The sequence below is a fragment of the Mobula birostris genome, chromosome X (assembly GCF_030028105.1).
Source record: "Mobula birostris isolate sMobBir1 chromosome X, sMobBir1.hap1, whole genome shotgun sequence".
NCBI lineage: Eukaryota > Metazoa > Chordata > Chondrichthyes > Myliobatiformes > Myliobatidae > Mobula > Mobula birostris.
The window spans coordinates 77,864,940-77,892,083 of record NC_092402.1 but is presented as its reverse complement, the minus strand read 5'-3'; the positions used below and the strand labels follow the sequence as shown (position 1 = coordinate 77,892,083).

The 27,144-nt window shown below is 42.2% G+C and overlaps 1 protein-coding gene across 4 annotated transcripts in view; it reads left to right on the top strand.

Annotated features, from left to right (window-relative positions):
• The window catches only part of LOC140191461 (unconventional myosin-Id), a 591,692-nt gene that overhangs the window by 275,125 nt on the left and 289,423 nt on the right, over window positions 1-27,144 (top strand). For 3 of the 4 annotated variants that reach the window (XM_072248895.1, XM_072248894.1, XM_072248896.1), the window contains one exon: window positions 1,351-1,558. In XM_072248895.1, the coding sequence (XP_072104996.1) occupies window positions 1,351-1,558 (208 nt within the window). Of the gene's footprint in view, window positions 1-1,350; window positions 1,559-2,136; window positions 2,306-27,144 lie in introns of those variants that run through there. The other variant, XM_072248897.1, reaches the window with a different exon arrangement.

Sequence of the window (27,144 nt, the reverse complement as noted above, 5' to 3'; positions counted from 1 at the left end):
GTTATTAAAAGGAAAGGTGATGTTACACAATGGTAAACATGCCCCTGTCCCAATTTTTGTTGAGTGTGTTGCAGCCATCAAATTCTAAATTTGTGTATGTTTACAAAATACAATTAAGTTGATCAGTAAAACTATTGAAAATCTTTTCTTTGTACTTTTGTCAGTTAAATAAAGGTTCATGTGAATTAACATATCACAGATTTTTGTTTTTATCGCATTTTGGAAAATATCCCAACTTTTCTGGAAATGGGGTTGTAATAGAAAGCAGAGAGTTGAGATACATGGGTGTTACTGTGGTTGGCAATCAGTGGTGAGCAGTGTGCCACAACTGTTCACGATGTACATTAACGATTTGGAGAAGAGGACTGAGTGTAGTGTATCTAAATTTGCTGATGATACTAAATTGAGTGGAAAAGCAATTTGTACAGAAGATAGGGAGAGTCTGCAGAGAGATATAGGTAGGTTAAATGAATGGGCAAGGGTCTGGCAGATGGTGTACAATGTTGGTAAATGGGAGGTCATCCACTTGGGAAGGAAAATGGAAGAGCAGATTATTATTTAAATGGTAAAAAAAAATTGCAGCATGCTGCTCTGCAGAAGGACTTAGTGTTTGTGCATGAATGACAAAAGGTTGGTTTGCAGGTGCAGCAAGCTATCAATAAGGCAATTGGAATGTTGGCCTTCGTTGCTGGAGGGATTGAATTTCAGAGCAGGGAGGTTATGCTGCAACTGTACTGGTAACTGGTGAGGCTGCACCTGTAGTACTGTGTGCAGTTCTGGTCTCCTTACTTGAGGATGGATATACGATGTAAAGGAGGCTCACAAGGTTGATTCCAGAGATGTGGGGATTAGACTATGAGGAGAGATTGAGTCGCCTGGAACGGTACTCGCTGGAATTCAGAAGAATGAGAGGAAATCTTATAGAAACATATAAAATTATGAAAGGGATAGATAAGATAGAGGCAGGAAAGTTGCTTCCACTGGTAGGTGAGACTACAACTTGGGGACATAACCTCAGGATTCGCGGGAGTAAATTTAGGATGGAGATGAGGAGGAACTGTTTGTCCCAGAAAGTAGCGTATCTGTGGAATTCCCTGCCAAATGAAGTAGTGGAGGCTACCTCAGTAAATATATTTAAGACAAGGTTGGATAGAGTTTTGCATAGTCGGGGAATTAAATGTTATGGGGGAAAAGGCAGGTAGGTGGAGATGAGTCCATGGCCAGATCAGTCATGATCTTATTGATGGTGGAGCAGGCTCGATGGGCCAGATGGCCTACTCCTGCTCCTATTTCTTATGCTTTTAGTTACCACAAAGTTGTAATAGACACCTTTTCTCAACACCTCCCCAGATATAAGATGATTTCAGAGTTCACGTGGCCAAACCATGATATGCGGTCCGACCAAGAAGCTGTTAAGAAGCTGGTAGAGTGCTGTGAGTTTCAGCACGACGTGGCTTATGGGAAGACAAAACTCTTCATTCGGACACCAAGGACCTTGTTTACTCTAGAGGAACGGCGATCACGGATGATTGAACGGATTGTTCTTTTCCTGCAGAAGGTATGAGCTATTAAATGCTACAGTGACAAAAACAGATAAAGAATGTGTAGTTCTTTGAAAAATAATAATGGTATTATTTTGAAGATGCGGCATATAATCGATTTATTTTTTTATTGGAAATTATTTTGTGAAGCAAATGTTTTGTCATTGGCTTGGGGAAATAAGTAATATAAATTTTATAATAAACTATTTGATACCAAAGGTAAGTGATAGAATTTCAACAATTTAGATCTCTACAATTTCATTATGAAACAAAAAAATATATAAATCTGTTGTATTGACACCTGTATGTGCAATCCAGAGGTTTAAGTTGGCAATGCAAAGGGAAAAGAATACAGAGGAGCACTGATTATTCAGAACATGAAATGCAACTTCCGCTGGAAGGCTTTACCTGATTTAAAGGTCATTAACATAAACCCGTTGCTATAAATTTCACTCTAATTCCTATCTAGAAATTTGAGATGAAATTTCCAGGTGATGTAGGTCAATAACCAAGTAATTTTAGTATTTCCTTGATTAAGCTCTGTAATTTGCTGTGTTTTGTTTGTGTATAATAATTACTTTGTGATTTTATTTAGCTGTTCCTGTAAAATTTCAACATCCATTTTGATCCTGCCGAAGGGTTTCAGCCTGAAACAACTGTACTTTTCCACATAATATTCCATTTGCTGTGTCCTTGCTCATTGACTTAACCAGTCCTTGTATAACCAAAGTCACACTGCATTTTCCTCAAAGTCTGCTCTGCTGCTTGGCTTTGTATCAGAAGCAAACGTGGATAAAATAAATTTGATCCTGTCATCCAAATCATTGATGTACTGTATATTTTGAACAGTGGGGACTGCTGGATTACTCCCTGATATACTCACTTGTCACAGCTTCCTAGCCCAAAAGTGGCCAGATTATTCCACTTTCTGTAAATTACCAATCCTCAATCTGCCATAGTATGTTACCCTCAAGACTGGCCACTATACTTTTGTTTAATCTTGTATGTGGCACCATATGTGAGAGGCTAGTGCAGAAATATTTAAAATATCCTTTGCCATAGGTCTGGTGCCAGAGGATTGGAGAATAGCAAATGTTATTCCGTTGTTTAAGAAAGACACTAAGAATAAACCAAGAAATTATAAGCCAGTGAATCTGACATCGATAGTGGGAAAGTTATTGGAAGGTATTCTAAAGGACTGGATATATCAGTACTGTATTTGGATAGAGACTGACTGATTAAGGATAGTGAACCTGATCTATGCTTGGTAAGTTGTGGCTAACTAATCTTATAGATGTAGCCCCCCTGGTAAGCCTCAGGCTCGCTCAACTCGCTGTCATCTAGGGGAAGCAGCCTTCAGCCCCGCCAAACTGGGTAATTAAGATTGTCTGGATGCTGTGTGATGTACCTTACCCCGCCAAATAACAGACAATACACCATATACGGTTAAGTGATTACAATTTATAGATATTACTAGAACTATATAATTAATAGAGACAAAATATAAAAGGAAAATAAAAGGCGCCAAACTTATCAAAGTTCAACCTCTTCATGCACACCAGTTGGAGCTCTAGTAATGGTCCTCTTTTCACCATTCAATCCCCTCCGACCACCTCGACCTGCCACCTGGGACCAACCATGGTGGTCGACCAGACGCTCCACATGAGTCTGTCTTTGTCTCCTCTCCTCACCGAAGACCCTGGACCTTGGACTCCAGCTCGGGGTCCGTCCCGTCGGCCAGCTCACAGCATCGCACCCACTTTCTCTCTCCCCATTGCACCCTTCTGCCCAAAATCCCGCGCATCACAATAGCTTACAGACACACACGAAAGAGTAACATCTATCCCAATTGGTTAGCAACTGAATACAACTCTCTCTATAACCCAAAGAAACTTCTAGCGAGAGAACTTTCTCAGCAGTTAGATTAGATTAGATTATGAGGACACTCAGTCCTCATTTATTGCCATTTAGAAATGCATGCATTAAAAAATGATACAACATTCCTCCAGAATGATATCACAAGAAAACACAGGACAAACCAAGACTAAAACTGACAAAACCATATAATTATAACATATAGTTACAACCGTGCAAAGCAGTACCATAATTTGATAAAGAGCAGACCATAGGCACGGTAAAAAAAAAGTCTTAAAGTCCCGATAGACTCATCATCCCACGCAGGCGGCAGAAGGGAGGAACTCTTCCTGCCATGAACCTTCAAGCGCCGCCAGCTTGCCGATGAAGCACCCAACCGCAGCAGACTCTGAGTTAGCCCGAAAACTTCAAGCCTCTGACCAGCCCCTCCAACACAGCCTCTCCGAGCACCATCCTCTGCTGAGCGCTTTGACCCCGCCCCGGCAGCCGAGCAACAAGCAAAGCCGAGGACTCGGAGCCTTCTCCTCCAGAGATTCTGGACCACACAGTAGCAGCAGCAGCAAAGCAGGCATTTCAGGAGTTTCACCAGATGTTCCTCCATGCTCTCATGTCTGTCTCCATCAAGTCAGGATTGTGTGCGCCACCTTACTTGACAAATAACAGACACCGCCACCGGAGTGGCCGCTGCGAGCTGCGTCATGACGCCATTTTCTCCTCCCTCAGTCTCAGTTTACATAACAAAGAAGCCATTTTGATTAGTCTATGCAGTAATATAAATGAAGAAACCCCTTACATAGAGTTTTTCAAGAAGGCTACCGGGAAATTTGAAGAAGGCAAGGCAGTAGATGTTGTTTACATGGACTTTAGCAAAGCCTTTGACAAGGTCCTGGATGAAGGCTGATCAAGAAGGTTCAGTCACTTGGAATTCATGATGGGGTAGTAAATGGGGTTAGACCTTAGAGAGTAAGAGGATTACGTGAGGAAGACTGCCAAAGATTGCAGCAGGATTTAGACCAGCTGCTGAAATAGGCTGAAAAATGACAGATGGAATTTAATGTAGACAAGTGTGAAGTGTTGTACTTTGGGAGGACCATTCAGGGTAGGTCTTACACAGTGAGTGGTAGGGCACTAAGGAGTTGTGGTAGAACAAAGGGATCTGGGAATACAGATCCATAATTCATTGAAAGTGGTGTCACAGGTCGATCGAGTTGTAAAGAAAGCCTTTGGCATATTGGCCTTCATAAATCAATGTATTGAGTACAAGTGTTGGGTTGTTATGTTGAAGTTGTATAAGATGTTGGTGAGGCCTAATTTGGAATATTGTGTCCAGTTTTGGTCACCTACCTACAGGAAAGATGTAAATAAGATCGAAATATTTCAGAGAGAATTTACAAAGATGTTGAGGACCTGAGTTGTATGGAAAGATTGAACAGGCTAGGACTTTGTTCCTTGGAACGTAGAAGATTGAGGAGAGATTTGATAGAGGTGTACAAAATTATGAGGGGTATATAAAGGGTAAATGCAAGCAGGCTTTTTTCACTGGTGTTGGATGGGACTGCAGCTGGAGGTCATGGGTTAAGGGTGAAAGGTGAAATGTTTAAGGGGAACATGAGGGGAAACCTCCACAGTGAGTGTGGAATTAGCTGCCAGTACAAGTGGTGGATGCAGTATTGATTTCAATATTTGAGAAAAATTTGGATAAGTACCTAGATTGGAGGGGTATGGAGGGCTTTGGTCAGGGGCAGGTTGATGGGACGAGGCAGATTAATGGTTCGGCAAGACTACATGGGCTGAATGGCCTGTTTCTGTGCTGTAGTGTTCTCAACATTATATGGAAGGCCAACCAGAAGATCAAATACAGTGGCTTCTGGTTAATTGGGACAGAACGGGGCCAGTACATTTTAACTCAATTAAGCAGCTGTCCCAGTCAGCTGAGGTTTCATGTAAATAGTTAAAAAGCTATTTAAAAAAAAGACAAACTACTATTTAAGTGAGTACTTAAATGAAACAAAACAAATTAGAACATTACCAATAATACTACAGTGCTATCGACGGAGGAATTCATCCAGTGTACATTGGCGTGTCTGTAAATGAACAAAATCAGCGCAGACATCTAGTGCACATAATGGCCTGCCTTCACTAGCTCAAGTTCATCTTCATCACTTTCCTCGTCTTCATATTTCCCGTCTTGGTGTTTTGATACAATGCCTTCACCAATGCATTCTCGCCATGTGCTTTCTTGAACTTAATGTGACGCCTACATTTCTATCGAGACAACCAGTCTTTTGCTTTAAAATCTTCCTGACCCAGCTTCTTCGCTAGCTCCTCTGATTTGTTTTTTTTTAGCATTGGTCCACTGATGCGCACGCCTCATCCAATTACAATGGAAAATCATTGATTGAGAGCCTGCTCAACATCTGGATCCTAAGCTTCACATTTCATTTTTGGGATGTTTCCTGTTGTCCACGTCCATGCTGATGTATCAAGTATGTAATTATAGGGTTTGGCACACCAGAAATCTCTACCAGCTGATGATGAGTGGTGTTAAGCGGAGGGCTTTTAATTTGGTCCAGTAGGGTAAGTTTTGCAGCTAGTGTCAAATCTTTTTGTGACATCTTGGCAAGGGTCTGAATTTTTTTTTGAATTCAAAATAAAAAAAACAATTAACAAAAATTACTGCTTTTTGAGTTGATGTCTGTTGGCCCAAATGGTCAATAGAACACAAGCACACACAACTGATGCTATGTAATAATTGTTTGCTCTAAGCACGGTGTAGTGTCTTAACAGCCATGCAAGTGTATGTGCACTAGTTAGAAACTGTTTGGCGCCAGTCTTCTGGCCCAATTAAGTGGCATAGTGCCCTAAATATACAAAGTGAATCCCAGCTATTTTCTCAATTAGATTTTGTCCCAAATAAACAGCTACCCTGACTAACCTATGACCCAATTAACTGGAATCTACCTATGTACTCTTTTACAGTGAATTCAAGCCAGGACTTCGACTGAGTTGCAGACAGAGGTTGGACAGGCAAGGACTTTATTCCTTAGAGCATAGGAGACTAAGATATGATCTTATAGAGGTGTATAAAATAATGAGGGGGTTAGTTCGGGTGAATGCACTCAGTTTTATTTTTCCAGAGATGTGGCATCAAGAGCTAGACGGCGTAGGTTTCAGGAGAGAGGGAAAGATTTAAGAGGAATTTTAGGGGCAGATTTTTTTACGCAAAGGGCTGTATCTATGTGGAATCACTGGCCAGAAAAATGGTTGAGGCAAGTACAGTATTAAATTTTAAAAGACTATTGGACGGGTTCATGAATTGAAAAGGTTTAGAAGATTATGGGCCAAATGTTGATAATTGCAACTAGCTTGAATGAAACATCTTGGTCAGCATAGACCAGTTAGGCTAAAGGGCCTGTTTCTATCCTGTATAACTCTAACTCTGACTCTTTTTGTCTGTTGTGTGTGTGGCAGATGCTATTGTTGGAAAAGCATGTTGTGAATATTAAAATTACAAAGTTCCAATATCTTGCATTATTAACTGTTTTTTGCAGTATTAATAATCTGTCATCTTTCCTTCTCTACTGCAGAAGTTTCTGTTATAATATGAGCTGTGGGCTTTTCACATTTAAAAACAACTTGGGGCGCTTCTGTTTGCAGTTTAAGCACATTAGTTTGCTTTAATGTTGCTCAACACTGTGATGTCCTAAGCAGTGATAGAGTATGTTTCTAATACAACCCCTCTGAGGATGGTGTTACAGCCTGAATTCCCTCTGCTTATCCATCTTTATCAAAGTATCTCTGAGAAGTAAAATAAATTAAAAAGAAAATACAACCCCACATGACAATTGAGAAAGGCAGTCACTGAATAAGGAGTTACTTATGCAACACACATCAAAGTTGCTGGTGAACGCAGCAGGCCAAGCAGCATCTGTAGGAAGAGGTGCAGTCGACGTTTCAGGCCGAGACCCTTCGTCAGGACTAACTGAAGGAAGAGTGAGAAAGGGATTTGAAAGTTGGAGGGGGAGGGGGAGATCTAAAATGATAGGAGAAGAGAGGAGGGGGAGGGATAGAGCCAAGAACTGGACAGGTGATAGGCAAAAGGGGATACGAGAAGATCATGGGACAGGAGGTCCGGGAAGAAAGACAAAGTGGGGGGGACCCAGAGGATGGGCAAGAGGTATATTCAGAGGGACAGAGGGAGAAAAAAGAGAGTGAGAGAAAGAATGTGTGCATCAAAATAAGTAACAGATGCGGTACGAGGGGGAGGTGGGGCCTTAGCGGAAGTTAGAGAAGTCGATGTTCATGCCATCAGGTTGGAGGCTACCCAGACGGAATATAAGGTGTTGTTCCTCCAACCTGAGTGTGGCTTCATCTTTACAGTAGAGGAGGCCGTGGATAGACATGTCAGAATGGGATGTGGAATTAAAATGTGTGGCCACTGGGAGATCCTGCTTTCTCTGGCCGACAGAGCGTAGATGTTCAGCAAAGCGGTCTCCCAGTCTGCGTCAGGTCTCGCCAATATATAAAAGGCCACATCGGGAGCACCGGATGCAGTATATCACCCCAGTCGACTCACAGGTGAAGTGTTGCCTCACCTGGAAGGACTGTTTGGGGCCCTGAATGGCTCCTGGGCCCTCAGAGGCTCCATCTTCCTCTCACCCCAACCCTCCCCTCTCCATTGACACCCCCAGCCTCCCCCCTCCCCCCTCTGATCCCAGCTCTCATCCGTGCCGGGTCTTTACCATCCCCTTCGACCTTCAACTGTCGGAGGCAGGACGCTCTGTTCTCAGTAAGGGCCTTACCTTTGTCCCTCTTCACCCACACCTCAGCGAGTTCCGTGTTCGCCACGATGTGGAACTTTTCTTCCGCTGTCTCCGTCTCCGAGCCTACTTCTTCGGCAAGGACTCTTCCACCCCCACCGATGACCCCTTCTCCTGTCTTCAACCCTCCTCTTCTTCATGGACACCCCGCTCTGGTCTTCTGCCTGCTCTGGATCTCTTTATCGCTAACTGCCGACGGGACATCAACCGTCTCGACTTTACCGCACCTTGTCCCCATTCCAACCTCACTCCTTCGGAACGCTGTGCTCTCCACTCCCTCCGCACTAATCCTAACCTTATTATTAAACCCGCCGATAAGGGGGGTGCTGTTGTAGTCTGGCGTACTGACCTCTACCTTGCCGAGGCACAGCGACAACTTGCGGATACCTCCTCTTATTTACCCCTCGATCGTGACCCCACTAAGGAGCACCAGGCCATTGTCTCCCACACCATCACCGACTTTATCCACTCAGGGGATCTCCCATCCACTGCTACCAACCTTATAGTTCCCACACCCCGCACTTCCTGTTTCTACCTCCTACCCAAGATCCACAAACCTGCCTGTCCTGGCCGACCTATTGTCTCAGCTTGCTCCTGCCCCACCGAACTCATTTCTGCATACCTGGACACTGTTTTATCACCCTTTGTTCAATCCCTTCCGACCTATGTTCGTGACACTTCTCACGCTCTTAAACTTTTCGATGATTTTAAGTTCCCTGGCCCCCACCGCTTTATTTTCACCATGGATGTCCAGTCCTTATATACTTCCATCCTCCATCAGGAAGGTCTCAAAGCTCAACGCTTCTTTTTGGATTCCAGACCTAATCAGTTCCCCTCTACCGCCACTCTGCTCCGTCTAGCGGAATTAGTCCTTACTCTTAATAATTTCTCCTTTGGCTCCTCCCACTTCTTCCAAATTAAAGGTGTAGCTATGGGCACCCGTATGGGTCCTAGCTATGCCTGCCTTTTTGTTTGGTTTGTGGAACAATCTATGTTCCGTGCCTATTCTGGTATCTGTCCCCGACTTTTCCTTCGCTACATCGACGACTGCATTGGTGCTGCTTCCTGCATGCATGCAGAACTCGTTGACTTTATTAACTTTGCCTCCAACTTTCACCCTGCCCTCAAGTTTACCTGGTCCATTTCCGACACCTCCCTCCCCTTTCTAGATCTTTCTGTCTCTGGAGACAGCTTATCTACTGATGTTTACTATAAGCCTACTGACTCTCACAGCTATCTGGACTATTCCTCTTCTCACCCTGTCTCTTGCAAAAACGCCATCCCCTTCTCGCAATTCCTCCGTCTCTGCCGCATCTGCTCTCAGGATGAGGCTTTTCATTCTAGGACGAGGGAGATGTCTTCCTTTTTTAAAGAAAGGGGCTTCCCTTCCTCCACTATCAACTCTGCTCTTAAACGCATCTCCCCCATTTCACGTACATCTGCTCTCACTCCATCCTCCCGCCACCCCACTAGGAATAGGGTTCCCCTGGTCCTCACCTACCACCCCACCAGCCTCCGGGTCCAACATATTATTCTCCGTAACTTCCGCCACCTCCAACGGGATCCCACCACTAAGCACATCTTTCCCTCCCCCGCCCTGCATTCCGCAGGGATCGCTCCCTACACATCTCCCTTGTCCATTTGTCCCCCCCCCCCCATCCCTCCCCACTGATCTCCCTCCTGGCACTTATCCGTGTAAGCGGAACAAGTGCTACCCATGCCCTTACACTTCCTCCCTTACCACCATTCAGGGCCCCAAACAGTCCTTCCAGATGAGGCAACACTTCACCTGTGAGTCGACTGGGGTGATATACTGTGTCCGGTGCTCCCGATGTGGCCTTTTATATATTGGCGAGACCCGACGCAGACTGGAAGACCGCTTTGCTGAACATCTACGCTCTGTCCGCCAGAGAAAGCAGGATCTCCCAGTGGCCACACATTTTAATTCCACATCCCATTCCCATTCTGACATGTCTATCCACGGCCTCCTCTACTGTAAAGATGAAGCCACACTCAGGTTGGAGGAACAACACCTTATATTCCGTCTGGGTAGCCTCCAACCTGATGGCATGAACATCGACTTCTCTAACTTCCGCTAAGGCCCCACCTCCCCCTCGTACCGCATCTGTTACTTATTTTTATGCACACATTCTTTCTCTCACTCTCTTTTTTCTCCCTCTGTCCCTCTGAATATACCTCTTGCCCATCCTCTGGGTTCCCCCCCCCCCCCTGTCTTTCTTCCCGGACCTCCTGTCCCATGATCCTCTCGTATCCCCTTTTGCCTATCACCTGTCCAGCTCTTGGCTCTATCCCTCCCCCTCCTGTCTTCTCCTATCATTTTGGATCTCCCCCTCCCCCTCCAACTTTCAAATCCCTTACTCACTCTTCCTTCAGTTAGTCCTGACGAAGGGTCTCAGCCTGAAACGTCGACTGCACCTCTTCCTACAGATGCTGCTTGGCCTGCTGCGTTCACCAGCAACTTTGATGTGTGTTGCTTGAATTTCCAGCATCAGCAGAATTCCTGTTGTTCAAGCTCATCCGCCTTATTTCTGACACTTCGTGCATTCAGATATAGAATTTTTAACCCATTTCTCCTCTCTCTGTTTAAATCGCTGCCTATTGTACATAACCCAGCTCCCCGAACTCTCACCGGGCTATACGCCCCTTGAATTTTGTTGTCCTTCTTAAGTTTACTTACTCTTTCTACACATTTAACTCCATGCTCCGTCAGACCATCCCTCTGCACATGTATCCTCCTTATCACTCGTTCCCCCTCATCTTTCTCTACTTCACACTTAATATTCCGGAACCGTGTAATCCCCACCTGTCCTTTATACTTCATCTCGCTGTCCTCTCTCATATTCTGGATCCCTGCCCTCTGCAAATTTAGTTTAAACCCCCACCCCCAAGCAGCACTAGCAAACCTTCCTGCAAGAATATTAGTACCCCTCCAGTTCAGGTGTAAACCGTCCCATTGGAACAGATCCCACCTTCCCTGGAACAAAGCCCAATTATCTAAAACCTGAAGCCCTCCCTCCTGCACCATCCTCTCAGCCACGTATTGATCTGTATAATCCTTCTGTTCCTCGCCTCACTCACACGTAGCACAGGTAGCAATCCTGAGATTGTTACCCTGGACCATATCATTGCTCAACTTGCTTGGAAAATGGGCAATCATTCACTGCCTGAAGAACAATACTCTCTGCCCCCTTGCTTTGGAAAAGTCTCAAGGAGAATTCATGGAAAAGCCTCAATTGCCCACACAAACAAAAATACATAGAAGTGCCTAAAGTGCAAGATATATTTAATTGGTCCACGACACACAAGTTGTCAGACAGCAGCAATCCTAGATACAGCCCATCTGGTAGCATTTAGTTCTAACATTTATCATTTATGGTGTTCACATATATCAGAGGAATGCCTATGCTCAAGAACCTTATTCCAACAAGATGTAGTGACATACTGTAAGGAAAGAAAACATTAAAAAAATTACTCAAACGTATTTTGAATGCTTCTCAAAAGTGACATGCAGGAGTTGTTTCTATGATCTGCAATGAATTGTTTTCTATGTAAAATTAATGCAGTGTTGATATGATGCAATGACCCTCAGGTTGTAAATGGATTTTGGACAGCAGACATATTATTAAAATTTACATGGTAATTAATCTGAAAAACCTCAACTAAGCTATCAAACATGTCAGATACAACGACGGAAAATAATGAGAAATTATAATGCATCAGCTGTGTTTTATAGTTAGGGGAAATAATTGTTACCATGGAAACATCATGTAAGATTGCCAGAATACAACCTAAGGGAATTTTTGATACGCAAGGAGTGTGATGAGTCTGCAATTGCCATTCATTTTAGAAAACAGAAGATTTTTCTGTAGCCTTGAGTATGCAATGATTTTTAATGTCAGAATAGGCATTAGGTGGAATAGTTACCATAATGGAAAACTATAATAGTCATCACATCTCTTCATTTGTTTTATCCGACACCAGTGAGTTTCGACACCTCTCCATATTTCTGGATCGCACTTCATTATGTCATCCAGACTATGAAAGTACAAGCTTTGTACATGCTCAAAGTGCAATGCTTTGCTGTTACATGAATATTCTTTTGGTTCCTCAGACTGTGCACAGCAGAAGTAAACACTTCATTGTATGAGGAATTAAAAAAATGTAGAATATATTGTTTATTTGAATATATTAGGTGTGAAAGGGTATGAAAAATAATTGAGAAAATCAAGCATCTAGAAATTAAGTTCACCTGAACATGCTCCAAGAAAAGAATGTGGCCTAAGGAATAGATGTTCTCGCCTTCTGAGAAATAACTGGTTTCATTCTGGCATTGTATGAACTGTAATACAGGTCACTGGAGAAGTACAGCCCAACTTTAACAGAGTGTAAATAGCAGCCTTGCATAGAAACATCTAATCATTACACAGGTTGCCCCGGATAACATACACCCAAATGACGGACACTCCTGCATGTGAGTGATCTCACGTAATATCATTGAACACTCAGCAAGCAGCAGACACTACGAAACATAAAAATATCCTCATACATGTGGGTACAATTGCTCTCAGAAATCAGCACATTCTGACCTTGTTAGCTTCACACGTCTGTCTCCAACCCAAAATTCACAAAATAGTGAATTAGTACCGTAAAGAACAGTGCTGCATAACATCATTGGATTGCTTTATATGATATGGAACCTACCCTGCAAAACCAGACTGTGATCCTCTGTTCCAGAAAACTAGCCAGAGATTACTCACATCTAGCCTGTCTAGCTGTCATAATTTTTAAAAAGTTCAATGAGATCTTCTCTCATTCTTCCAAAATCTAGCTATTATTAAATTAATTTTTCCTCATATGGTGGTTCCAGTATACTAGAAGTCAGTCAAGTGAAGCCTTACTGCATTTCTTCTACAGCAGATATATCCTTTCTTAGATAAGGAGACCAAAACTGCACATAATACTCCAGATTTATAATTTTAGTAACACACGTATGCCGCTGCACTCAAATCACCTTGCCAACATTCATTTTATCTTCTTAACTACTTTCTACACTTGTATCTTTGTTCTTAGTGATTGGTATACAAGAGCATGCAGCATCAACGCTTCACATTCTAACACTATTTAGCACAGTCTAACTCACTATGAACTGGGCAAATTACAAAATGTACCAAATTCAGATTGGTGGTCTAGTATTGAAGGGAGATGCAACTCAGTTTGAGGGCATGATCTGGTAACTACAAATGAGCTGAACATTAGTGGACAATAAAGTAAACATAAATATTCCTGCAGCAATACAGTTACAAACATTCTAGCCATATTTCATGAAGAGAATTTCAAAAAATATTCATTATATCTAAAAGGGCAGGATCTTACCAGCTCTAACTGGCACTTCTGAAGAGAACCAATGGCTTTCAGCCTTTCCCTCACAAGTTAATTTCAGACATTATGCAGACCTATCATGAGTCAGGGCCTCTCTCAGACAGATGCTAGCATATCCAAAGGAGTGTACTGATGGATCCTTGTCTCGCTGGGATTCTCCAATATTATTTTGGAACTGCCTCTCTGCTCTATTCCAGCTAGGCCTGGTGAAAGATCAAAGGTCCCATTCACTAAAAATCGCTGATCCTGCTTTAACTCTTGTCAGCATGTTTTTGGCATGTCTTAATGATTTAATTAAGTATAGCCCCCATAGTAAAGACTGTATATTCTGATCACTTAAATGCTAATAAACAAATATAAGTAACTCCTTAAACAACAGGAATTCTGCAGATGCTGGAAATTCAAGCAACACACATCAAAGTTGCTGGTGAACACAGCAGGCCAAGCAGCATCTGTAGGAAGAGGTGCAGTCGACGTTTCAGGCCGAGACCCTTCGTCAGGACTAACTGAAGGAAGAGTGAGTAAGGGATTTGAAAGTTGGAGGGGGAGGGGGAGATCCAAAATGATAGGAGAAGACAGGAGGGGGAGGGATAGAGCCAAGAGCTGGACAGGTGATAGGCAAAAGGGGATACGAGAGGATCATGGGACAGGAGGTCCGGGAAGAAAGACAGGGGGGCGGGGGAACCCAGAGGATGGGCAAGAGGTATATTCAGAGGGACAGAGGGAGAAAAAAGAGAGTGAGAGAAAGAATGTGTGCATCAAAATAAGTAACAGATGGGGTACGAGGGGGAGGTGGGGCCTTAGCGGAAGTTAGAGAAGTCGATGTTCATGCCATCAAGTTGGAGGCTACCCAGACGGAATATAAGGTGTTGTTCCTCCAACCTGAGTGTGGCTTCATCTTTACAGTAGAGGAGGCCGTGGATAGACATGTCAGAATGGGATGTGGAATTAAAATGTGTGGCCACTGGGAGATCCTGCTTTCTCTGGCGGCAGAGCGTAGATGTTCAGCAAAGCGGTCTCCCAGTCTGCGTCGGGTCTTGCCAATATATAAAAGGCCACATCGGGAGCACCGAACGCAGTATATCACCCCAGTCTACTCACAGGTGAAGTGTTGCCTCACCTGGAAGGACTGTTTGGGGCCCTGAATGGTCCAGTGGCCACACATTTTAATTCCACATCCTATTCCTATTCTGACATGTCTGTCCACGGCCTCCTCTACTGTAAAGATGAAGCCACACTCAGCTTGGAGGAACAACACCTTATATTCCGTCTGGGTAGCCTCCAACCTGATGGCATGAACATCGACTTCTCTAACTTCTGCTAAGGCCCCACCTCCCCCTCGTACCCCCATCTGTTACTTATTTTTATGCACACATTCTTTCTCTCACTCTCCTTTTTCTCCCTCTGTCCCTCTGAATATACCTCTTGCCCATCCTCTGGCCCCCCCCCCGTCTTTCTTCCCGGACCTCCTGTCCCATGATCCTCCCGTATCCTCTTTTGCCTATCACCTGTCCAGCTCTTGGCTCTATCCCTCTCCCTCCTGTCTTCTCCTATCATTTTGGATCTCCCCCTCCCCCTCCAACTTTCAAATCCCTTACTCACTCTTCCTTCAGTTAGTCCTGACGAAGGGTCTCGGCCTGAAACGTCGACTGCACTTCTTCCTACAGATACTGCCTGGCCTGCTGCGTTCACCAGCAACTTTGATGTGTGTTGGATGAGCTTGAAGCTCAGGTGCGAATGGGTAAGTATGATGTTGTTGGGATAACGGAGACATGGCTGCAGGGGGATCAGACCTGGGAATTGAATGTACAAGGGTACACGTGCTATCGAAGGGACAGAAAGGTGGGCAGAGGGGGTGGGGTGGCCCTGTTGGTGAAGAATGAGATTCAGTCCCTTGCAAGGGGGGACATAGAATCAGGAGAAGTAGAGTCAGTGTGGATAGAACTGAGGAACAGTAAGGGCAAAAAGACCCTAATAGGTGTTATCTGCAGGCCCCCAAACAGTAGCATGGATATTGGGTGCAAGTTGAATAGGGAGTTAACAATGGCATGTGGCAAAGGAAATGTCGCAGTAGTTATGGGGGATTTCAACATGCAGGTGAACTGGGAAAATCAGGTTGGTACTGGACCCCAGGATCGGGAGTTTGTAGAGTGCCTACAGGATGCATTTTTGGAGCAGCTTGTATGAGAGCCGACCAGGGATAAGGCTATTCTGGATTTAGTGTTGTGCAATGAACAGGATTTGATAAGTGATCTTGAAGTAAAGGAGCCATAATATGATAAGTTTTTATCTGCAAGTTGAGAGGGATAAGGGCAGATCAGAAGTGTCAGTATTGCAGTTGAACAAAGGAGACTATGGAGCCATGAGGGAGGAGCTGGCCAAAGTTGACTGGTCAGATATCCTAGCAGAAAAGACAGTGGAACAGCAATGGCAGGTGTTCTTGGGAATAATGCACAAGGTGCAAAATCAGTTCATCCCCCAGAGAAGGAAGGATTCAAAGGTGGGAAGGTGGCCACAGTGGTTGACAAAGGAAGTCAGAGATAGCATAGCATTAAAAAAGAAGTATAACAGAGCTAAGGTGTGTGGGAAGACGGATGATTGGGAAATTTTTAAGGAGCAACAGAACTTAACTAAAAAGGCAATCCGGGGAGAAAAAATGAGGTATGAACGCAAGCTAGCTAGGAATATAAAGGAGGATAGCAAAAGTTTTTTTTTAGGTATGTGAAGAGAAGGAAGATAGTTAAGAACAATGTTGGGCCCTTGAAGAATGAATTGGGAGAAATTGTTATGGGAAACAAAGAAATGGCAGACGAATTTAATAAGTACTTTGGACCTGTCTTCACTAGGGAAGACACAAGCAATCTCCCAGATGTATGGATGGGCCAAGGACATAGGGTAACAGAGGAACTGAAACAGATTGACATTAGGAAGGAAACGGTGATGAGTAGACTGATGGGACTGAAGGCTAACAAATCCCCAGGTCCAAATGGTCTGCATCCTAGGGTACTAAAGGAGGTGGCTCTGGAAATTGCGGATGCATTGGTGATCATTTTCCAATGTTCCTTAGATTCAGGATCAGTTCCTGAGGATTGGCGATTGGCTAATGTTATCCCACTTTTTAAGAAAGGAGGGAAGGAGAAAACAGAGAACTATCGCCCTGTTAGCCTAACATCAGTAGTGGGGAAGATACTAGAGTCCATTATTAAAGATGAAATAGCGGCACATCTTGATAGCAGTGATAGGATTGGGCCAAGCCAGCATGGATTTACCAAGGACAAATCATGCTTGACTAACCTATTGGAGTTTTTCGAGGATGTAACCAGGAAGATAGACGCGGGAGATCCAGTGGATGTGGTGTACCTTGACTTTCAGAAAGCATTTGATAAGGTATCCCATAGGAGATTGGTGGGTAAAATCAGAGCTCATGGCATTGGGGGGAGGATATTGACATGGATAGAAAACTGGTTGGCAGATAGAAAGCAAAGGGTAGTAGTGATTGTGTGTTTCTCGGAATGACAGGTGGTGACTAGTGGGGTGCCACAGGGCTCGGTATTGGGACCACAGCTGTTTACGATTTACGTCAATGATTTAGAGGAAGGCATTGTGAATAACATCAGCAAGTTTGCTGATGATACTAAGCTGGGTGGCAGTGTGACATGTGATGAGGATGTTAGGAGAATTCAAGGTGACTTGGATAGGCTGGGTGAGTGGGCAGAAACTTGGCAGATGGCGTTTAATGTGAATAAGTGTGAGGTTATTCACTTTGGGAGCAAGAACAGGAAGGCAGATTATTATCTGAACAGTGTGGAGTTAGGTAAGGGAGAAATACAAAGAGATCTAGAAGTACTTGTTCAACAGTCTCTGAAGGTGAATGAGCAAGTGCAGCAGGCAGTGAAGAAGGCTAATGGGATGTTGGCCTTTATTACAAAGGGAACTGAGTACAAGAGCAAGGAAATCCTTTTGCATTTGTACAGGGCCCTGGTGAGACACACCTGGAGTATTGTGTGCAGTTTTGGTCTCCAGGGTTAAGGAGGGACATCGTGGCTGTGGAGGAGGTGCAGCGTAGGTTCACTAGGTTAATTCCTGGGATGTCCAGACTGTCTTACGCAGAGAGGTTAGAGAGACTGGGCTTGTACACGCTGGAATCAAGGAGATTGAGGGGGGATCTGATTGAGACATATAAGATTATTAAGGGATTGGACAAGATAGAGGCAGGGAATATGTTCCAGATGCTGGGAGAGTCCAGTACCAGAGGGCATGGTTTAAGAATAAGGGGTAGGTCATTTAGGACAGAGTTGAAGAGGAACAGCTTCTCCCAGGGAGTTGTGGAGGTGTGGAACGCGCTGCCTCAGAAGGCAGTGGAGGCCAATTCTCTGGATGCTTTCAAGGAGGAGCTAGATAGGTATCTTATGGATAGGGGAATCAAGGGTTATGGGGACAAGGCAGGAACCGGGTATTGATAGTAGATGATCAGCCATGATCTCAGAATGGCGGTGCAGGCTCGAAGGGCCAAATGGTCTACTTCTGCACCTATTGTCTATTGTCTATAGAACTGTGTGAAGGTAGTACAGTAATATCTATACTTAAAAGACAAAACAACACATTTACAGATGTGACCAAATGTAATGTAATTTTCTGTAAAGAGCTATCTGCTCAGAATATTTGTTTGTCCTTTATTTTGTACATGACCTTTTATTCCAGCATTAAATATAAAGCATTGAATTAGATTTGCCTGTCCTCAATCTCACCTCACTGAAAAAATGCCTCTACTGTGGAACTGCAGTAATTAGTACAAATGGCACGAAAAGATTTGGTCAGATTTTGTGAACAAAGCAAAAAAGCCAAAGAATATTCAACTTGATTGACTGAGTGTGGCTGGTACAGCTGACAACAGCATGTAGTGCCTCAGGAGATGGAAAATAGGCTGATGGCTCATCACTAGTTTCTACAAGTACAGGGTTCAAAGAGTTCACTGGTCTAGACGTACCCAGGCATCATCCCTGAAGAAGATGGCAGAGTTTGTCATCGAAACGTCAGTTATACTCAATACCTGTACTCAACTGGAAGCCTGAAAATAGATTATTTATCCCCTTTGCTTCAAGAACCTGATAGTTGAGGGTAATCACTGTTCCTGAGCCTGGTAGTGGGAGTCCTGAGGATTCTGTATCACCTTCCTGATGACAACAGCAAGAAGAGAGCATGGCCTGACTGATGGGTGTCCTTAATGATAGATGCTACTTTCCTTCGACAGCACTCCATATAGATGTGCTCAGTAGTGGAGAGGGTGATACCTGTGATGGACTAGGTCATATCCAGTACATTTTTTTTAGGATTTTCTGTTCAAGGGTATTGGTGTTTCCATACCACGCCGTGATACAGCCAGTCAGTATACTCTCCAACTCTATAGAAATTTGTCAAAGTTTTAGATGCCATGCTAAATCTTGCACATCTCTAAAGAAGTAGAGGTGCTCCTGTGCTTTCTTCATAATGGCACTTACATGCTGAGCCAGGACAGAGTGAGTCCTAATAGATCCTAGACAGGCATATACTGCCAATACTGTGATCTGCGCATTTACAGTGTGCAGCCACTTGCGAAGGTCACTTTGCTTACCACATTATGAAACAATGCTCTGCTTTTTTGAGAGGGATAAGGAATTAAGTTGATAAAGAAATTCTGTTCAATTAAGCTTCAAACACAATATTTTTTATTCAATGATATTTGCAATTATTTATCTGTAGTTCGATTTGATTATTAGTTTTCTGTGTTGCAATTTTAATGAAGGAATCTTGCTTGCAATTGGCCATTAATTGAATTTCTGATTGCAAATTGCATGGAGGTTACTCAACTGCTGTAACATCAATACATGTAGACACTTTCATTCACTTTTTCTTATCTTTTATTGAGTTGCAGAGTGGCATCTCTCTGAAAATGTGGGGATGGGAAGGTGGATATAGTAGAATTGGCTTGGAAAATTAGAATATCAGACGTCTAGAAGCTCAAGCATACTTATAGACTGGATGGTTGTGTTTGCCAAAGAAGTCAGCCAGTTTTGATTTGGTCTTAGCAGGTCAGCCAGCATCTATGGAAGGAATAAATAGTTGACATTTTGGGGTCTCAGCCCACAATGTCAACTGTTTATTCCCTTCCGTAGATTCTGCCTGAGTTGTGAGTTCCTCCAGCATTTTCTGTACGTTGGTCAAAATGTCCATCACCTGAAGATCTGTCTAGTGTTAAGGAGATTACATTATGACAGTGAATATTTCTTTTTGAAGGAATTTTTAGACTCTTGGACAAGGGAGGAGGTAGAGGGTGGGGGAAGGAAGACATGATGGGTAGGTGTTGCATCTCTTAAATTAGCATGGAAAGAGGTTGGGATCATGGAGGACTGGCCCATACAGTTACAAAATTTAAAAAAATGCTTCAGAATCCTGAAAGTGGATAGAGAATAAGTGGTGCAGAGATCTCCGAGGTAGAGATGTCATGCTGCAGACAGAGGTGATAGTGGAAAATGATATTCAGACCAATGCTTCAAAAATTGTAACCCAAACTGAGCATTGGTCAGTAATTTTTGTTGTATTAGTTCCATTTGATAGCACTGTTGAATGCACCAATCATTTTCCTGATTGATTTTAAGACTAGACTAGCAAGTGAATAAAGTTAACCAAATGATCATCTGGTTATCTTATGTATTTGGCTCTTTAATTAGTTATTTTTGGATTAGCCTTAATCTGAATTTATATTCTTGGAAATAGGTGTAGTTAATTTTCAGAATTTTTTCCAAAGTATTTTCCTAAGATAACTCCATTTCAAATACTGTAGATTTAAGTTATCTCAACCTAAAATAAGGAACATTCCACGAAGTGTAATATGACATTGACTAAACATTCTTACCAGTAAATATTAGTGCACACTTCAGCAAAAGTGGGGTTGCTGGCATTCTTTTTCTGAGGTTAAGCCAGGGAGTACAAACTGAGGGTGGTGGGTTAGTTTTGGATCATTACATATATGAAAATGTGATGGGACTGAAAACTTTTTGCTATACAGTATGTGGGGGTGAGAGTGAGAAGATCAAATGTAAATTTGTTAATGTGAGTAATACATATTAAACCGTATTAATGCACTGAATAACATACATGCTAAATACTGCTCTATTACTACACTTGACAGCTGTGTTCATACGTAGTGTTGACAGAAGTAACGGAAACATCAAAACCGTTTTAAAAACATGAAAATATGCAGGTTGTTACAATGTATGGAAAGGTTGAGGTTGGTTAGAGGTCAGGAAGGGGTGGATTTATTAGCAGCAGCAATCACTTGGGAGAAGGACGTGGTTTCTAGGTTATTAGGGTAATTGAGGTAGTTTTAATGTGGGGAAACTGAAGAAGTGCAGGATATAGTTAAGTAAAAATAGAATATGCTGGAAGTAATCAGCATGTCAAAATGTAGCTGTTGAGGAAATATGGAATCTACTTTTCAGGTTGTTTTTCTGTGCGAAATGTTTCTCTCTCCCCATACTGCTGAACCTTCTAAGAATAATTGCAACATTTCTGCTTTTCCTTCAGCATTCCAGTAAAAAGTATTCAGGCAGCCTAAGTAGCTGCACTGCAGTATCTTGCTTTTAGATGTAAGTAAATATTTTTTTAAGTATTCAGGCAGCCCAAGTAGCTGCTGCACTGCTAAAACCATGTTGTCAAATTATCCTGCAGTCCTCCAAAGCAGGAGAAATAACATCACTTCTTACCTCCTTGAAAGTGAAATTCTGATGAGGTCATAGGGGTAACTTGCAATAACAAATCCACATTTGAATTTTTTGAGTGATGTGAAACAATCTGGAAATGGTTGTTATCATGCTTTACACGTGTACAGGTTTTCGATTGTACAACAAAGAAAACACAACAGCATCATGTAATTTAGGGATTCTCAACCTGGGGTCTACAAGACCCCTTGCTTAATGGTATTGTTCCATGGCATAAAAAAGGTTGGGAACTCCTAATGTATTTGAACTTCCAGGCAGCAGTCTCTTAATGCTGTTGATTAACAGATAAATGTCAGCCATGGTACCGGAAAGGACTCCTGAAAAAGAGTACCTAAGGACATGTCACATTTGAAAGATTGACATTGTCTCAGTTTAACATCTCATCCAAAAAAACAAACTTCCAACAATAGAATCCATATCCAATATAACAAAGTGTAGTCTCAAGTTAGATTTGAATCCATAAATGTTGACTCCATAATGGAAATCAAGTGAACATCCAGAAGGATTATTTACCTTGCCTTTATGTGTGTTAGGTTTTAAAGAGGGTAAGATGTGCTGTTAATTTGCAATCATCCTTGCTCTCATTGTTGTGCCTCACCTGGGAACGTTGTTTTTCTGGCATGCTCTAAGCATTCTCACTAAAGGGAGCAGTGGCGCTTTGTTCCATATCCCAATAGGTACAAACCAGAACATAAATTCATAACTGGTATTTTTTATTTGTGTAGTCATTCTCAAAGGCGATAAAGTGCTTACCATAGAAACTGAAAATAATAAAAAGATAAACTAAGGAAAGTGATTTTAATAGTATCATTTTGTCTGAACATCATAGTTTGTGAATTAGAAGGTAATTGTTCAAGTTGTAAAATAATTCAGTTCAGAAATGCACATTGTTGGGAGAGTTGCCCTTTGGAATTCAAGTCATTCTTTTCCAAAGATTCAGGCAGCTGGTAAAATATCCCATTGCAGTATTTACAAAAAAAAACTACTATTCAGTTCTGCCAATGTCCAGCAGGGTAAGTTTCAGAGTTAATCAAAGGCCCAATCAACTGATTGTTGTTGAAAAAGCTATGTTCTTTTCTAATGCTGTTGCATCAAAGCAATTTTTTTATAGGTGGGTGGAAAACTGTGGTTTAAAGCTATGTAAATAAATAGCTTTCTTATGTTGGATTTGGGATGTCCTTTAGTTATCATGGTGTTGTTAAAAGTAAACATGCTGCACTGCTTTTTTGCTAGAGAAACATATAATGCATTATTATTCCATCTACCAGGCACTTCAGATCAAATCATATCTGAGAAAATGTGTCAGCACCAATGTGTAATTTCCTTCAATTTCCTCTCAGCATTTTAAAGTGGTCTTTGTTTTTGTAATTCCCCAGTCTACTCTTCTGTCCTCACCTACCATTTCCTGTCATGGCATTTTCTCATGCAAATCTCAGAACTTGGACTTTCACTTCTTCCCTTCCCACCATCCAGGGACCTAAGCAGTTTTCCAGGTGAAGCTGTAATTCACTTTTTGTTCCAATCTACTGTAGTATACTGTAGTCAGTATTTACAATGTGACTTTCTCTACGTTGGGGAAATCAAATGCAGATTAGATTTGAGTGGAGGACCCGGATTTAGTTTACAGGTATGACTCTGAATTTCAAGTTGTCTGCCACTTTAATTCGTCATCCCATTTTCACTTTGGCCTTTTTTGTCTGTGGCCTCCTTTGCTAATACCATAAGGCACAATGAAAACTCTGAGAGTAACACCTCATTTGTCTGGGCATATTGCAGTTTCCAGAACTCATAAGTTGGAGTCTCCAATTTTAGGTAATGTGTACTTTTTTTGTTTCTGTCAGAACTGGTCCTCTCTGTTTGTTTTTATTTTGGCTCAGTTTTTACATTTATCCATGTTCCATAGTCTTACCATTAGCACTACCCAAACAAAGAAGTATAATCTAATCTTAACTACTATGTTAAGTCATCTGATCTCAAATCTTTCAGAGATTTACCTTTTGTTAGAGTCTTGGGGCACTTACAGCACTGAAGCAGGCCCTTTGACTCATCTAGTCCATACTAAACTGTTACTCTGCCTAGTCCCATCTGGACCCACACCTGAACCATAGCTCTCCCATTCATGTGCTTATTCAAACTTCTCTGAAATGCATCCACTGGCAGCTGCTCCACATTCACACCACTTTCTGGGTTCTTTCCACCCCTCCCCCTACCTCTTCTGCTTAAAAAACTAATTAATTTTCTCTATTTCCTAGTTTTGATGAAAGGTTCTGTCTGTACCTGAGATGTTAACTGTTTATCTTTCAATGGAGGCTGCCTGATCTGCTGGGTTTTTCCAGTGTTTTCTGTTTTTATATTGGGTGATATGTCCTTATGGTACTCTCTTGGAGTCATGATTTAAACAACTGAGTCAATTAGCCATTCCAAAATGTTTAAGGGGAAAGTATTGATGAGATATCAGTAAAGGAAAAAAGCTTCTTCTTCTCACTAATTATAAGAACATAAGAAAATAGGAACACGGCTAGCTACTAGGAACCACAAATTTGCCTGCTTGTCAATATGATCATGGTTGACCTGCCCAAGGCCTCATGACCTTTTCTGTACCAGTTCCTTATAATCTTCAATTCCCTAATCTTTCAAAGTATTTTCTACTTTCAGCAATCATTAGATTAGATTAGATTCAACTTTATTGTCATTGTGCCGAGTACAGATACAAAGCCAATGAAATGCAGTTGGCATCTAACCAGAAATGCAAAGGATAGTGTTATTTACAAAATAACTGCCAAAAAAAAGTAAGTGCTACTGCACACAAATATAAAAGTACTGAGACAGTACAATATGGGTGCAATACTGCTTAGCACTGTGATGAGAGGTTCAGTAGGGTCATAGCCTCAGGGAAGAAGCTCTTCCTGTGTCTGCTGGTACAGGAAGAGCTCTGTACCATTAGAGAATTCCAGAGATTTTCCACACTCTGTAAAAACTATAATGTATTCTCATGCTATCCAGCTCAAGGATTCTTTTCCAACTAACACAATCATATTTGTTCATGAAGCTTTTAATCCCATGCATAAATTAAAGTTTAAGAAATGAGCTGCTTTGCAATTTCACCATATGACCTAGCTCATGTGCTTCATCTTCTGGGTGTTCCTCTTTTGAAGGAAATATTTGAGGAAGGAGAGAAGAACCACAAGAACTAATTAAATTTATATTGTATACATTAATTGTATGAATTACATTGTATTAATCATATCTAATTGACACACTGCACATATCACGGTCCTTTTTATTTGAAAATTGTCCTCCATCAGTTAGCAGCAATGAAGATTGACCATAAAGCAGTTACCTGAAATGCATGATATTAGCAACTTCACTAAGATAGGCCATGAGCAAATAGGCAGCAATGTCTCCAGCTACTGGACCTCACTGACTTTTATCAGCACACTGAAAGATATTAGAGTCCTGACACAAGAATTGATTTAATTGTTACTTGCAGTGCTACCTCTGTAGCTGCTGTTGGACAGTGCTCCCTTTTCTTGATATATTCTTGAGGGCTCTTGAAAACTGCACGCCATCTCTTCAAAGTGGAAGTTATGGTCTCCTGGTTCTTCTGAATCTCCTGCAAAAGAATGGCTATGTATTCCCTTTCTGCATCAGACTTGTCATGAAAGCAGACTGAACATGGTCTCATCTGAGCCTGTGGCAGGAGAGATGCATGAACTCACCTCCAGTGACATCTACCCTGTCCATGCCACTGCATCAGCTTCTCCGTATCTTGTATTAGATTTGATGTCTTCACTAGTGACATTCAAAGTCCGAGTAACTTCATTATCAAATTATGTATATGTCACCATAGACTACCCTGAGATTCATTTTCTGGCAAGCATATTCAGTATCCATAAAGCATAGCAGAACCAATGAAAGACTGCACCCAACAGGATGGACAAACAACCAATGTGCAAAAGACAAACTGTGCAAATATAAAAGAATAAATAAATAAATAAGCAATAAATATTGAGAACATGAGATGAGCAGTCCTTGAAAGTGAGTCCATAAGTTGTGGGAACAATTCAGTGATGAGGCTAATGAAGTTTTCCTCTCTGATTCAAGAGCCTTATGATAATTGAGGGGTAATAACTTCTTGAACTGGGTGGTGTGGGCCCTGATGTACCACCTTCCTGATGGCAGCTGTGAGACAAGAGCATGGCCTGGATGGTGGTGGTAGTCTTGACGATGAACATTGCTTTCCTGCAACAGTGCTGTGTAGATGTGCTGAAATGTGGAGAGGCCTTTGCCTGTGATGTACTGGGTCAAAACCACTACATTTGTAGGATTTTCCATTCAAAGGAATTGGTGTTTCCATACTAGGATGTGATGCAACCATTCAATATACTGTCCACCACACAGCTATAGAAGTTTGTCAAGGTTTTAGATATCATGCAGAGTCTTTGCAAACTCCAAAGGAAATAGAAGCTTTGCTATGTTTTTATATTTATACTTGTGGACTGGGCCCAGGTCAGATCTCTGAAATGATAACACAGAGGAACCTAAAGTTGCTTAGTCTCTCCACCTCTGATCCCCAATGAGAACTAGTTCATGAAACTCCAGTTTTCTCCTCCTGAAGTGAATAATCATCTCCTTGGTTTCACTGATGCTAAGTGAGAGGTGGTTGTTCTGGCATCCCTCAGCCAGATTTTCTATCCTACATGCTGATTCATCACCACCTTTGATTCGGCCAACAACAGTGGTGTCATCAGCAAACTTAAATATTGCATTGGAGCTGTGCTTAGCCTCACAGTCATAAGGATAAAGCAAGTAGAGTGGGGCTAAGCACACAACCTTTAAAAATACATTGCTTAAAGGAAAATTATGTGCTGTAGATTGCAGTTAGAGTAGTTCAAAAGAGGTCAATTTAGAAGTTTTCTAAGTAGCCCGCAGCATGTCACTGTGGTTCACCAGCACCATCTTGTAGGAATATCCCTCTAACGAAGGGGTTCCTAAGCTTTTTTTTATGCCATGGATCAATTCCATTAAGCAAGGGGTCTATGGACCCCTGGTCTAACCAAACTTCCTTATTCAACAAAGTCAGATATTTGAGTTTTTAGAGTATCACATGAAATGGCATACTGATTCATCTCCTCCTCAACTTTTTCATTCCTCTACTCTTACTTATTGTCCTTATCTCCTTATGCTTCTCCTATACAGTGACGTAATATCATGCTGAGGAGGAAACTAGCCATGTGCACTCTAACACTACACAGGCAAAACAGATTCTGCATATAAATTGTGCCCATAGCATCTTCATATTGATCAAACAGCTCATATGCTACCACAGATTTATAAATTTTATCTGATGGTTATAAGAAATCATTGTCAGTAAACTTGGCGGATTTTATACAGCTTCTTCTCATCTTGTGATTAGCATATCAATATCTCATGGACCATATCCTTCAGCCCAGGGAGATGCTGTATTTCACAAGCTTTCCCCCACCCTTCCATGCACTTCCCTCCCATTTCTTGCTGGTATAATTTAAGGGAAGGAGATGAAGACTTTGAACAGGGAGAGTGAAAAATTGGCTGAGTGGTATAATAGCAACAACCTCTCACTCAATGTCAATAAGACCAAGGAACTGATTGTAGACTTCAAAAGAGGAAAACCAGAGATCCATGAGGCAGTTCCTCTTGTCCTCTCCGACCACCCCACAAGCCTCTGCATCCAGCATGTAATTCTCCAGAACTTCCACCATTTCTAATGGG